The sequence below is a fragment of the Saccoglossus kowalevskii genome, chromosome 8, assembly GCF_978046115.1.
Source record: "Saccoglossus kowalevskii chromosome 8, keSacKowa6.1, whole genome shotgun sequence".
NCBI classification, from domain to species: domain Eukaryota; kingdom Metazoa; phylum Hemichordata; class Enteropneusta; family Harrimaniidae; genus Saccoglossus; species Saccoglossus kowalevskii.
Window position 1 is genome coordinate 35,766,765 of NC_140648.1, and position 14,078 is coordinate 35,780,842.

Here is a 14,078-nt window from a genome sequence, read left to right on the forward strand (position 1 = left end):
GGGAAATTCCCTGATGACCAATATAAAAAAAACATACAGACAAGCATATTCAATAATTCACACTCGTTACCATAGAAACTGACTTGTCATGACTCAAACATAAATAATTTATTATAAATAGTAGATTTACCTATCCATTATGATGTCTTTTCCATGGTAACAGCACAAGTTATAAATTACCATTACAAAAATGTCATGAATAGCCATTATTGCAATTTACCATTCAGACTTAAAACCACTTGAAGAGATGAAGTTCATATACCAATATCAACTTGAAATAATATTATTATGATATATATATTATAATACAGAGAAAACCCTTTTAACAAATTTATTTTTAATTTCACAAATAATTATGCATGAACATTTTACAGGGGTCATTAAGAGAGCAGGTCACAGCGACCTTCATTAGATTATGTGCTCAGAAAAATCAAATACATAGCATCAAACAACTACCAACTATTACTTTCACAGAGACGTTATTTGACAATTTTAGTTACGCTACAAGAATGAAGCTAGTGAACTATAGTGCTATTTGTGAATGTTCATCAAATGCTAAAACTGAATGTTCTGCCTCGTTTGTGTCTCCGACAGACAGAATCAAAATGAAAACAAGAAGAACCGATGAAAAGACGACTCAATCTCTCTTCTTTTTTTTTTACTTATTGACAAATCAATCATCTGTAGACAAATGGATTATGTAAATTAGTATTTTCTGACCTTTTGACCTCCTTTAACAAAGAAAATTTAAAATAATATAATTGAGCATTTCTAGAATGAAAAATAAACATGCTTTCATTGACAAAACCATGAATTTATTCAAAAATTCGGAAAATTTCAAAAGATTGTTTTTAAAAACGTAGATATTCTGGGATGCAGTATCTCCTAAATCCACTAAAGTGTTGACTTTGATAGACAGTACTCCATGTTTTTTAAAGTGAAACTTGGAACAAACCAAACAAAAACACGGTTTTATTCAAAAATAAATATAATTTTCAAAGACTTCATATTACAGTGCTAACAGAAAATATCTAACATGTAGATGGTAAAATGTGATCTTCAATGAGAACAGTGGATTGGAATCTAAGTGTCAACAAATATGGTTCCTTATTAATATAATAGCAGTACAATATCACATAAACATTAAGCAATAAATTACAAGAAACACAATGAATCAAATCTGAACATGGAATAGTCAACAGTGTATATTACTGTCGACAATGTTATATTACAGTGGTGATTACCTACCCCACAGCTGATGCTATCATCATCCCAAGTACCAAGATCTTCACTTAAACTGTTACTATAGTAACTGCTATCATCAACACCTGAAAAATAAACATAGTGAAACCATAGTGAGCTTTCTCATTCGTTTATCATTCAATTTTGTATTGATCAGATAATGTTATGTAAATAACACCAAAATTAATATCATTCACGTTCACCAGCATGTGTGAGAAAACTAGCAGTCTGTTGGCTGATATATCTCTGCTGTTCAAGATGCATAATAAGAAAGAAATATCAAATCAATCAGTCAGTCTAGCAATTTTCAAGATAAAAAGAATATTCACTAAAATGTTATCAAACCTGAATGAGTTAATCTGATAGAGGAATGAATCCAAATCACCCACTTATAAAATATCAAAATAATTGGACTGTCGTTTTCATGCAAGAAATTGAAAACAGCATTTTTTACCAAAAATTATAGAATTAAACCTATTGTCACGAAATGAATAACCTGAGAGAAAACCATCCAAGCCCATCTGTAGTATGAAATCCATACAGCTGATTATTTTTTAAAAGAAATTGAAAAATTAAATGTAAAGTTGACGACAGACAATCAGCAATATGAAAAGTTCCACTCTGTTGAGAGTGGAGTTAAAAATATCTAGCAGCTAGCTGACTATTTACAGTGACAATATTTGGTCCACAAGTCGGTTAGAATAGCTAAGTGTAAATTTGATAATAAACAGAGGCTAACAGTGCAATTATTTCACCCTCAAATGTGAAGGACAAGTTCCAACCAGTATGAACACAAAACATGAACAACTCTTGCAAGCATTACATAGATTCTGCAAAAACAAACAACAACTACTTCCCAGATGATGGTGACATAAATAAAAAAAAAAGAGTTTTTGTTTTAATTATTGCTTTAATTCTTTCTTTAATACTGTTTCCACATGCAGGTACCAGAATGTGCATTATTAAACTGTTTCACTGATATTTTAAATGTAATTTGAAAAGTGAGGGATATACAGCTGGTACAAACCAGTAGACTCAGTCAGTGAATGATAATATGTACAGCAGACATGTTTTGAATTTCAAACATTAAATTGTTAATTCTTTAAATAATGAAAAATGTATGTATAAATAAATAGGCATTATTTTTACACTGTCAGTTGTATTGATTGACTTGGTAAGTGACAGTCATCTGTAATCATTCTGAAAATTTAGAAATCAACCTCAGTCAGTCCGCCTCACCACCACTATTGTCATCCCACTCCATCCGTAATCGGAAGGACTTGCATTAAAAGTAAATAAGTTTTATTGATAGACACGCTCTTAAGGCAGCTCAAGTCCAATTCAAATTCTACACTAATGAGCATGTTTACTGCACATATACACAATGCATTATGGGAGAAAACCTCCCATTGTATATATTGGAAAACTATTATCACCTTGGAAACCTACAAAATTATATGTCAAGTATTTTAAGTGTTTTCAGAAAACATTGTAATACTAAATATGAATAATAATATATCATTTCATATCAACAAGCAAAATTTTGAGCTATGACGGAATAATCCACCATTGAAACCAGTGTAAAAAATGTCAGTTGTGACCATTTTGCATGACATTTTGAACTCTTGCATCCTGAAAAATGTTCTGGTGACCTCAATTTTATTTTTACGGTATCCTAATAGCACAAACCCATTAAATGTAAGTATGATGAACATGATATATAATCTTCAAATCGGCTCAAATCTCAAATATCACAGAACATGTAAATTCAATGCATTGTTTTCAACCAAGACAATCTTCAACGTTTAATTAAATATCTTCTTATATATATTATTCTAATTTGACAAAACTACGCAGAGGAAATCAAAAGCATAGATGTATGTGACATATTGACGTCATGGGAGTCTAGTAGTTTAGCAATCAATATAAGTAGCAATTATAGCAAAGATAGATGCTCTGGAGACAGTCTATAGGAAATGGCACGTACTGATGAATTTGTAATGTTGCGAAAAGGACTAGAAATAAACAGAAACAGTTTCATGTCATTTTGTTTTTCAAAATCATTTATTTTTCAATTTTTAGCATTGTTATTATAAAATAAAATTGACAAGAATATTTTTTTTTCTGAATCTAATATTATTATAACTGGTTTAATATCGAGCTTAGTAAATTAGATGTTTACAACTACTATGACGTATAGAAATATTAATATTTATAACTATGACTTGAAAATAGGATATAACATTACTTTAACTTCTATGAATAGACTATGAATTCTACCACCATTTTTTCATATATTATATTTATCAGTCCGAGTAGTTTTTTCTGTAGCTTTATAGTCTAGTATTCATAAAACCTAGTTTGATCAGATGAAAATAACCTTTTACTCTTGAAATCTTTGAAATAACATACGGGTTTAATAATTAATACATGTATTTTTGAATTCAGTATGGCCACTAGAGAATATTTTTGTTTCCATGGAAACAATCATTTTTTTCGCATTTTCAATTTTTATAGTGCTTAGCCAAAATTACCATTAAAATAATGCAGTACAATTTTTTTCTCTCCATATAATTATTTACTTCCAATATTCTGGAACTTATTAGAATTGGTGCCAGTAATTATATATGCATTCACATAAGGTTAACAATGTATCAATTACTCACAAAATACAATGTAATTGAAACCTAGTGGGAGTTATTATAATTAAATGCTTGAGAATCCCAAGTGACCAAAGTATACATCATACACCTAACTAATGAGGGCATAGTAACTTAGATCAGAATGTATAAAGCAGTCAAATTACCAGACAGTCTCAATACAATCCTATTAACAGTGAAATCAAGCATAATACATAAAAGGCATGAACTGACAGAAAGTCTGCCACAAAAAACTGAATGATTTGATTTTCAACTTGAATTTTGTTTTTTTATAGTTCAATGTCGAAATGGTGGTCTTTCAGATGTGATATGTAGTAAATTAGGCATTTACATGAGGTAAAATCTCAACAATTTATAACAATGTTGCAGCATCATGTATCGCCTAGCTCAGCATAACTGAATGCTGCAACCCCTTAGGTCAGCATAACTGCATCATGCAACCCCTTAAGTCAGCATAACTGAATCCTGCACCCTCTAGGTCAGCATAACTGAATTCTGCACCCCCTAGGTCAGCATAACTGAATCTTGCACCCCCTAGGTCAGCATAACTGAGTCTTGCACCCCCTAGGTCAGCATAACTGAATCCTGCAACCCCTTAGGTCAGCATAACTGCATCATGCAACCCCTTAAGTCAGCATAACTGAATCCTGCACCCTCTAGGTCAGCATAACTGAATTCTGCACCCCCTAGGTCAGCATAACTGAATCTTGCACCCCCTAGGTCAGCATAACTGAATCCTGCAACCCCTAGGTCAGCATAACTGAGTCTTGCACCCCCTAGGTCAGCATAACTGAATTCTGCACCCCCTAGGTCAGCATAACTGCATCCTGCATCCCCTAAGTCAGCATAACTGCATCATGCAACCCCTTAAGTCAGCATAACTGAATCCTGCAACCCCTAGGTCAGCATAACTGAATTCTGCACTCCCTAGGTTAGCATAACTGCATCCTGCATCCCCTAAGTCAGCATAACTGCATCCTGCATCCCCTAAGTCAGCATAACTGCATCCTGCATCCCCTAGGTTAGCATAACTGCATCCTGCATCCCCTAAGTCAGCATAACTGCATCCTGCATCCCCTAAGTCAGCATAACTGCATCCTGCATCCCCTAGGTCAGCATAACTGCATCCTGCACCCCCTAGGTCAGCATAACTGCATCTTGCATCCCCTAAGTCAGCATAACTGCATCCTGCATCCCCTAAGTCAGCATAACTGCATCCTGCATCCCCTAAGTCAGCATAACTGCATCCTGCATCCCCTAAGTCAGCATAACTGCATCCTGCATCCCCTAGGTCAGCATAACTGCATCCTGCATCCCCTAAGTCAGCATAACTGCATCTTGCATCCCCTAAGTCAGCATAACTGCATCCTGCATCCCCTAAGTCAGCATAACTGCATCCTGCATCCCCTAGGTCAGCATAACTGCATCCTGCATCCCCTAAGTCAGCATAACTGCATCTTGCATCCCCCTGGGTCAGAATAACTAAATCCTGCAACCCCCTAGGTTAGCATAAGTGTAGTAGACATACTCCCGATGGCAATAGGAATTTCGAAGGGAGCTAATACTCACTACAAATTACACAATACTTTATTTTTCAATGGCGTTTCTTCACAGCACAAACTCTTGGAATCATGCACGTGTGTGAGTACTTCAGTGACACATTTTGTAACTACGGCCAAAATAGTCCATTATTTATTGCGCGACTGTGACCAAACGACATCATTATGTTAACATTCACACATTTTCATAAAATCTCCATGCACTTTTTGACCCATTCATAAGTGAAATTCACTACAATTTACTCCAGAAAAACAATTTTCTTGGTACATTCCTACATTTTTGCATATTAAAAAAGGGATTCAGACACATTTCAAGCGGAACACTTTTCTTGGACTAATAACAAAGCTGGTCAATTCTTTCCTAGCAAAAATGTTTTCTAAAATGGATTAGAAATTATTTTTTTTGTTTAAATTGTTATCAAAATTATGTTTTTAATTTTTTACGGACACTGATTTTTTGGGGGATATTCTAACAAAAACACTTACCGATAATAAAAACCTGTGATGTACATGTATATTTTTAATTTCTACACAAAATAAAGAGAATTACAAACAAGCAGCCTCTTGGCTGAGATAGCGTACTGTTAGCAATGCACATTTCAAATATCATCACAAAATGAACAAATCTGAGAGAGGTCTACCTGTAGTACATATATATAAAATATCAAAGCAATCTAATTTTCGATTTTCAACAAGAAGTCAAAAATATAACTTTTTACCAAAAATGACAAAAATATTCATCAAAATTAGAGAATTAAATGTATCATAAAATGAATAAATCTGAGACAGGGATACCCAAGGTACATATATACCAAGTATCAAAGCAATTAGACTTGTAATTTTCAAGAAGAAGTCGAAAAAGTGAAAAGTTGACTTGGACGGCGCAAACGAACAATCACTCATATGATAAGCTTCGCTGTTGATTGAATATATTTTTCCTTGGCCTAATAGAATCAAATTTCCACCCTATCCTGATCTATCTTTGCTTGCAATATATAATGATTAAAAGCACACATAAATCTTTCAGGCTGTTATTCCAGTGAATCTTTTGGATATACATGTACAGGTAATCATAGAAGTCAAGTAAGAATAAACACAGAATGTTGCTTACTACCTTTACTACCTGGGAGGCTGGTAAGTGAATGATTTGAAATGGTAAAATAAATTTAATTACCATCTTGCAGAGTCAGGAAAAAAACAACTCTACATATGGATTCATGCATTATGTATAAGTATTTGCAAACAACTATTCTTGATTAATTTTTGATCAAAAATGAGTATTTTCACAATTTTTTTGCTAAAAACTGTATAAATGTGGTTATGATACTTATAGCAGTATTCATGTGTATACAATGTATACACCTGCCAATAGATGTGAGCATAATCTAGGATTTTTTAACATCAACTTAAAATATGAATTATACTTGTTCAAATATAACATAAAAGTTTAAGAATTGTGAGTATCACGTATTGTGCATCAACCTCGTGCCAACTTTTTGAACAAGTTTTAAAGTTCCGCTTTTACCATAGGAACTTACACGCTCAAGTGTGAAACATTCCAATTTCGTCTACGTAAGGGTGTTGATTTTGGCGTGTAAATAACTTGTAAGAACATCAGGAACCAGGGAAATCAGCAAACAAATTACGCAAGCTAGAAATCCCTCGACTCACACAGAAACTGACTGTTGGTGCTATAACTCAAAACTCATCACCATTGTGAAAAAAAAAATGTCTTTACTCGACACAATATAAAGCTATCTTTTAGAGTACAACAATACTACCACTATATGTAAACCATGATAAATAAATCAGATATTTGAACTGACACACAGCAATCAATGCATTCAACACATGTTTCAGCTATAACATTAATTATATGTGTTCTTATATATGCTTTCATTTTGCAAGATAATTATTAGGATAATCAGAAAATATTGTAGCAGCAAACATTTCACTGGAGTACGGTAACAGAGACATGAAATGGAGTCTGGTGACTTCCACAAAATTCTTTACAGGTGGTAAAACATTAAATTCCTGAAAAAATGTTCAAGAGTTTACTAGTATAACAAAACATGTGTGATACTATATCATGTGCCAACTATAAAGACTGCTGAATCCTTCAAACATCTATGGCATAGTATCAAGTTTCCTTGTAAGAAGTACTTGGCAACTGTTCAAATAATAACTATTGTGTGCTTTATGAGTTCTGTTTGACAATAGGTACAATAAATGTAACAATTAAGCTTAGCTAAGTTCATAGAGTTTGCTGTTACTGTTGGTCTTTGCAATACAAAATACTAAAATGAATGTTCTATTATATGTACTCAGTAAACTCATGTTTTGGCTTCACTCTTCATTTCAGCTTACATATGTATGTAGGTAGATTTGATTGAATCAATTCTGCATACAGTCATTTACTGTACAGTATACATACTATATCAAGCCATAGATCTAAAATGGGGTTAATGCAGTGATTAAATAACTAAAAAAATTCACATTAATTAAAATATTACAATTGTATGTTCTTTAATTCATAATATTTAATGTTATGTCTGATTTGAGTTTGTTGCCATGACAACTCAACATCATATGCAAAATTTAATTTCACATACACTTCACCAAATAAATCTATGTTGTAATTCATACATATCATCATTCATATGAAACAGAATATTGAGTATGATTAGAATAAATCATTTATAAACCTTTTCAGCTCAGCAGCCTCATGCTCTCAAATTGAATCTCATATGTACAACGTCTGCCGCAATACATCATTTCAAAATTCTTAATTATAAAAAAGTTATTTTTGCATAGTTGCTCAGCCAACCCCTGGCATCTAATATTCTACCACTGTAGATAACCAATCAGTGACTCAGAAACACAACATTGCATCATGGGTGTTCTATGTGAGTATTTTAAATCAACTACGTAATGATTGGGTTCTAATGTTTTTAGAATTCTACTTCCTATAGCTTATAAAAATGAGTCTGTACTGACTTAAGTTGATTTGCTTCCCACCATATCATGTGATATACTAGCTTGATTTATTTACAATTTTTCTAAACCAACATGTATATGTTTGACAAGGAATATCATGCACAGATCAGGATTACCTTGTGATCTGCTGGAAACACTATGCCGTAGTTTTTTTTTATTAGGTAGGAACTTACTCGTAATTTTTGAGAAAATTGGTCATAAATCACATGACATTAGTTTATGTACAATCATAGAGCTAATGTCCCATGGCACAATAAAATAGCATTTTTGTTGTCCTAATATTTTTCAAAAATTACTATTTTTAAAATAATTCTATAGAAGATTTTTGGAATAATTCAGAAAGGTACAAAAAGTATGCCATCAATACCAATATATGATTTTTTCAGTGTATGTCAAAATCCTACAATTTAAGATATGATATAATATCCCTGCCATGGAAAGGTTTCAAACATTTGGTAAAAGCAATATAATACTGACAAATTGGCAACTATTCACTAAAATACAACCATATTTTTCTCAACTTTTTTCAGTCATTATCCTTATAATGTACAATTTATTGCAAAATGAATAAATTCTTGGTATTTTTATGAGTAGGCTTCTATCTTCTATAGCATTCTATAGCATGTACATGTATATTTCATCAGTTAACAATGCCATAATTTTAACTTCTCTTCAACAGCAAATGACTGGTCCTTGCCAACTAGTTACTTAGCAACAAGTAACCAAGTATATCATACAGTACACAGTGCCAAACAAGAAGACAATACAAAATGTATAATTATATAAACCCAAAGCCTTGCACACACCAGGCTTATTACCTCAGGCAAATTTCATTTGTAGCTGTTAGCTTAAGCAGCTTTACGCAAGATTTTGGTCACTGTCTGCTTACGTGTACTTGAATGAATTGTGTCTGAACATATAGTTCTTAGTGTGCCAGGTTTAAAATCTATTACATATACCCCTGATGCACAATAAATAGTGAATGGACACTTTGGTCTATAGTACTACAAAATCTTTAAGATCATTTTATTATCTCATTTAAACATCAAATATAAACCTTGGAGTATGACGTTAGAACATTAAAATACAACACAATAATAGACAATGGCATTAGTTATAACATGGAGGTAACCTCCATGGTTATAACATTGGCACCACAACACATTAAATACTTCATCAGAAGTTTTTTCTTTATTTTAATTTAACTTATTAAGTCATCAACTTAGATGTCTTAGATGAACTGTGTGTTTCAAAGTAATCACATGATAAGGAAAACCACTTTAATAAACAAATTTGCACAAATTTTGGAAAAATATGAAAGAATTCTTAGCAGTGAACTATTTATTCAGACATCTCTACAGTATCTTAAGACCAATAATTCCATTTTTATGGAAGTGCTCGGTAACTGATACTTAATGGAGTATCACAGTGCATTGTGGAAGAAAGATAATATGAGAGACGATACAAAGTTACGAACTTATCACACATATAAAGACAATCTCAACATGGAACAATACATTACACTTATAAATAGTCAAGATCATATAAGAGAACAAGTAATCATAGATTAGCAATAGAAACAGGTTGCTATACAAGACCCGAGACACCAATGGAAGAGAGACTATGCACACATTGTAACCAAATAGAAGATGAAATACACCACCTAATAGATTGTAATTTATACACAGAATATAGGAACACTTTGTACAATGCCATAGGATTAATCAAGCAAGACTTCAGAAACAAAAACAAAAGATAACAAGCAGCCTCTTGGCTGAGATAGCTCCACTGTTGGCAATGCACATTTCAATTAAAGAACAGAAGATATCATTAGAGAATGAACAATATGCATAGTATCAATGCAATGGGACTTGCTGTTTTCAACAAGAATTCAAAAATATCATTTTTCACCATAAATGATTGTGGTTTTTAACAAGAAGAAAATATCACTTTTTACCAAAAATGACAAAAATATTCATCAAAATTAGAGAATTGAAGATATCATCATGAAATGAACAAATTTAAGAGTGGTCCACATGTAGTATCTATATATGTAATATCAAAGCAATTGGATTTGCGGTTTTTAACAAGAAGTTGAAAATATCACTTTTTACCAAAAATAACAAAAATATTCACCAAAATTAGAGAATTGAAGATATCATCATGAAATGAACAAATCTAAGAGAGGTCTACCCAAGGTACATATACACCAAGTATCAAAGCATTCAGGCTTGTAGTTTTCAAGAAGAAGTCGAAAAAGTAAAACATTAACACGGACGACGGACGCCAAACAACGAAGGACGACGACGATGACAACGGACAATCACTCATATGATAAGCTCTGCTCGACAAAGTCGACAGCGGAGCTAAAAATTTGACTATATAATGCAATCAAGAGATAAGACAATTATATATGCTCTAACTAAATTCTTTTTTCAATGTAAAAAAACAAACACTGACTAACAATGTCAAAACTTATTATCAAAGTATGTGTGAAAGGACTAGTTTCACAATCAACATACTAGTAGTATAGTCTAATGTTGCTATTTTTATTATATATTTTTTACTTAATACATTACTATGTTTTCTTTTTACATTACAATTTTTCAACTTCATTGATGTACACAACCAAAAAAGAAATATAATATTTTCTTTACGGTGTCAATAAAGCACTATTCTATTCTATTCTATTCTATTCTATTCTATTCTATTCTATTCTATTCTATTCTATTCTATTCTATTCTAATGAATATATTGCTTATTGATATACAATGTGTGAACACAAAAATTGAAATCATGGACCATATTTTTAAAATTTAAATGTTATTTTACTTTACACAGATCATGGAGTTAAAATATGAAGAAAAGTGAAACAAGACCTGTTCCACTGAACATTTCATTTTTTTTTATATTTCCTGATAATGAACAAATTGCATAGATATGCCAGTTTCAGTAGTTTTCCCTATGCTAATATAGGGATGATGGAACATATTCTTATAAGAAAGCTTCTGTACATCCACTTCAATCTCACCCACATCCATAAAACTGTTGATCAACCTTGATAACAAAATCCATTATCATTAGAGGCAAAGTAGACATTCCTTCAAACCAAAAAAACTGTTTAGTCTGGGCTGCATTATTCGTCCTACATTTTTTCATTACATTAATTTCATACTAAATAATTACAATTTAGGCTATAATTGTTTGATTTTGGGTAATTTGATTACTATATTATAAACCAGGTTGTCCAATGGAGATCTTGTTCATTCTTACCTTGGCTATCTTGTAAAATTGTTTTTACACCGTGACTAAAATCAGTAAAATTGATCTTTCCAGAGTTGGTTACATCCAAGTGAAGAAGAAGTTCATCTATTTGCTGTGGGAATAAAATAATTGTTATTTACTGTTATGCCTCCAATATATTATGATTTTAACCTTTTCACCACCAGTTCCTTACTTTCATCACAAATTCACAGAATAGTCCCATTATAGTCTGTACTTTCCTTCAGAAGATTTGGACAAAAATAGCAAAATTGTTTGAGTAAAAATTAAAAATTTACTCAAATTTTGTCTGTTGGCTCCAAGATTAGGGATCATTTTCAGAAATATTAAAGAATATAAAAAAAAGAGCAGAAAAATTTGGGTGATAAAGTCTGGTGGTGAAAAAGTAAAAACGTATCAATTTGTCTAAAAAAAAGCTATTTATTATAAAAAGTAGTTAGCTACCATTAAAATACATCATTAGATTGACTTGACTTTTAAAATGTGGTTTTATTATTTTGTTTTTTTTTTTGCAACAAAAATTAATCAAACACCCAGACCCCAATCTGGTAAGCTACATGTATTTGTGAACGGTACTGTGTACTGGTTGTTAGGAATTAATAGAACATTCTGATCAGCAGTATTTATTTTTAGGAAATAATGCTTTTAACATGAATTGCTACATAGAAACTGTTAAAAAAATTTGTACTTGAACTTATGTTCAAATTAATACTCTTAAGGAACCAAAAGTTGTGATACTGTATATTTTTTGAATAGTAGATGACCTTAAAATCCATACGCTATGTTCAATGAGATCCATAACAATTGTTTTCTTTAAGATGTACTTGAATTCAAAGACATTGTTGTGTGTAGCAAACAATAACAAATTGATCAAGTGTAATAGTCACAGTACCGTTCATTTATTTTTGCCAATTTCAGTTCACTGGATTCACAAAATGAGAAAACCATGGAAATCATTATCTCCGAATCATTGATTTCTGTTATACTACTTGATTATTTGGTATTTTCATTTCACTGATAAGATCTCAGGGTCATAACATAATCTGAGCCTTAACATATACATAAACACTACAGCTAGTTGGAAACACGTGATGTTAGTATCTTAATAGTATGGTTGTTTTTATTGCACTATATAAAAACATTACGTCATGGGTTCAAGCAAGATAACGGTCCAAATTGTGTCTACGCCCTTACCGCCACGCCAGTTTTATTAATTTGTTCCGGATTGCAAGTTTTTTTTATTCTTGCGCTTCCGTATTTAGCGGAGCAGATAATAAAATGATATCAAGTGACACATTAATTCGCAGTGATACACAAGAAACCAATATAACGACTTGACGTAAACATTCCATCACCGGTACAGGTGACGAACACGCTCGTCGTCGGGTTGGCTCTAAGAAAACACATCGCATATATACATCGTATACGAGTACACAACATATCAAGAACGTGCGACAATAAACATCAACGCACGGTAAATTCATCTGAGACAATCTTAATTCATTATAGCTACCTGCTTGTTTGTGTATTGAACAGCCAGACCGACGAAGTGTTCCGTGCTTATGTATCCTCGCTGCTTCGGATCGAACGCATCAAACACAGCTTTCAATTGTTTATCAAGGTCTTGTTGAATGTCCATGTCTCGAAAAATCTGTTTTTGATTTTGAAGTCATTTGGACGGCTACGCAAACTAAAGTTACAACTACACATAACATATATCGTCTGAATTCAAACGTCGTCTGTTTTCGCCATTTTAATTTAAATTAGCATGTGACGTTTAACCCACTCTGTTAGTTACTTTCGATTCCGCGAAAAAAATAGTTCCAAACGTTATTCATTTAAGTTACGTCTAACAATCTTTGATGGCGTAGAACGTTTGGTCAAAAATGTATAAAAGGCAATTAATCTCGTATTAATGTCAATAAAGAAAATGTCATACATTCATGTGTAACATCATTTCGCGGAATGTCTTTGCCATGACGTCATTGTCAATAAGAACTACTTTCTAGAGAGCCTGATCAATGTTACAAACATGTCTACTGCTAAATTATTAATGTGTTTTCCAAAAATAAAAGCTTTGCAATAATACAGATTTCCTGTGCACAATTAGTCGCAATAGTAATGGAGTAACCCTTTTTGGTAAATTGGTTCAGCTGCCAGTAATTCGATACCCACTTTTTTTTCCAAAAAACATTGAATACTAGTTTCTTTTGTATTATTTTATGTGACGGTTGATAACGACGATAATTGCTCGGTAAAGGGCAGAGATAAAAAAAAAAAAAGATGTACGTTGACCACTTTAAGATGTTAGAGACAACATGAATGTTTATTGTGGTGC

At 32.3% G+C, this 14,078-nt stretch overlaps 1 protein-coding gene across 3 annotated transcripts in view; it reads right to left on the reverse strand.

Moving 5' to 3' along the window:
* The window catches only part of LOC102804090 (rab11 family-interacting protein 4-like), a 51,326-nt gene extending 37,820 nt beyond the window's left edge, over nt 1-13,506 (reverse strand). For all 3 annotated transcript variants that reach the window (XM_085502560.1, XM_085502559.1, XM_085502558.1), the window contains exons 1-3: nt 13,254-13,506; nt 11,732-11,834; nt 1,249-1,328 (exon numbers count right to left, since the gene is read on the reverse strand). In XM_085502560.1, coding sequence (XP_085358686.1) covers nt 1,249-1,328; nt 11,732-11,834; nt 13,254-13,379 — 309 coding nt within the window. In that variant the 5' untranslated portion in view covers nt 13,380-13,506. The remainder of the gene's footprint in view (nt 1-1,248; nt 1,329-11,731; nt 11,835-13,253) is intronic.
* Nucleotides 13,507-14,078: the final 572 nt, after the last annotated feature.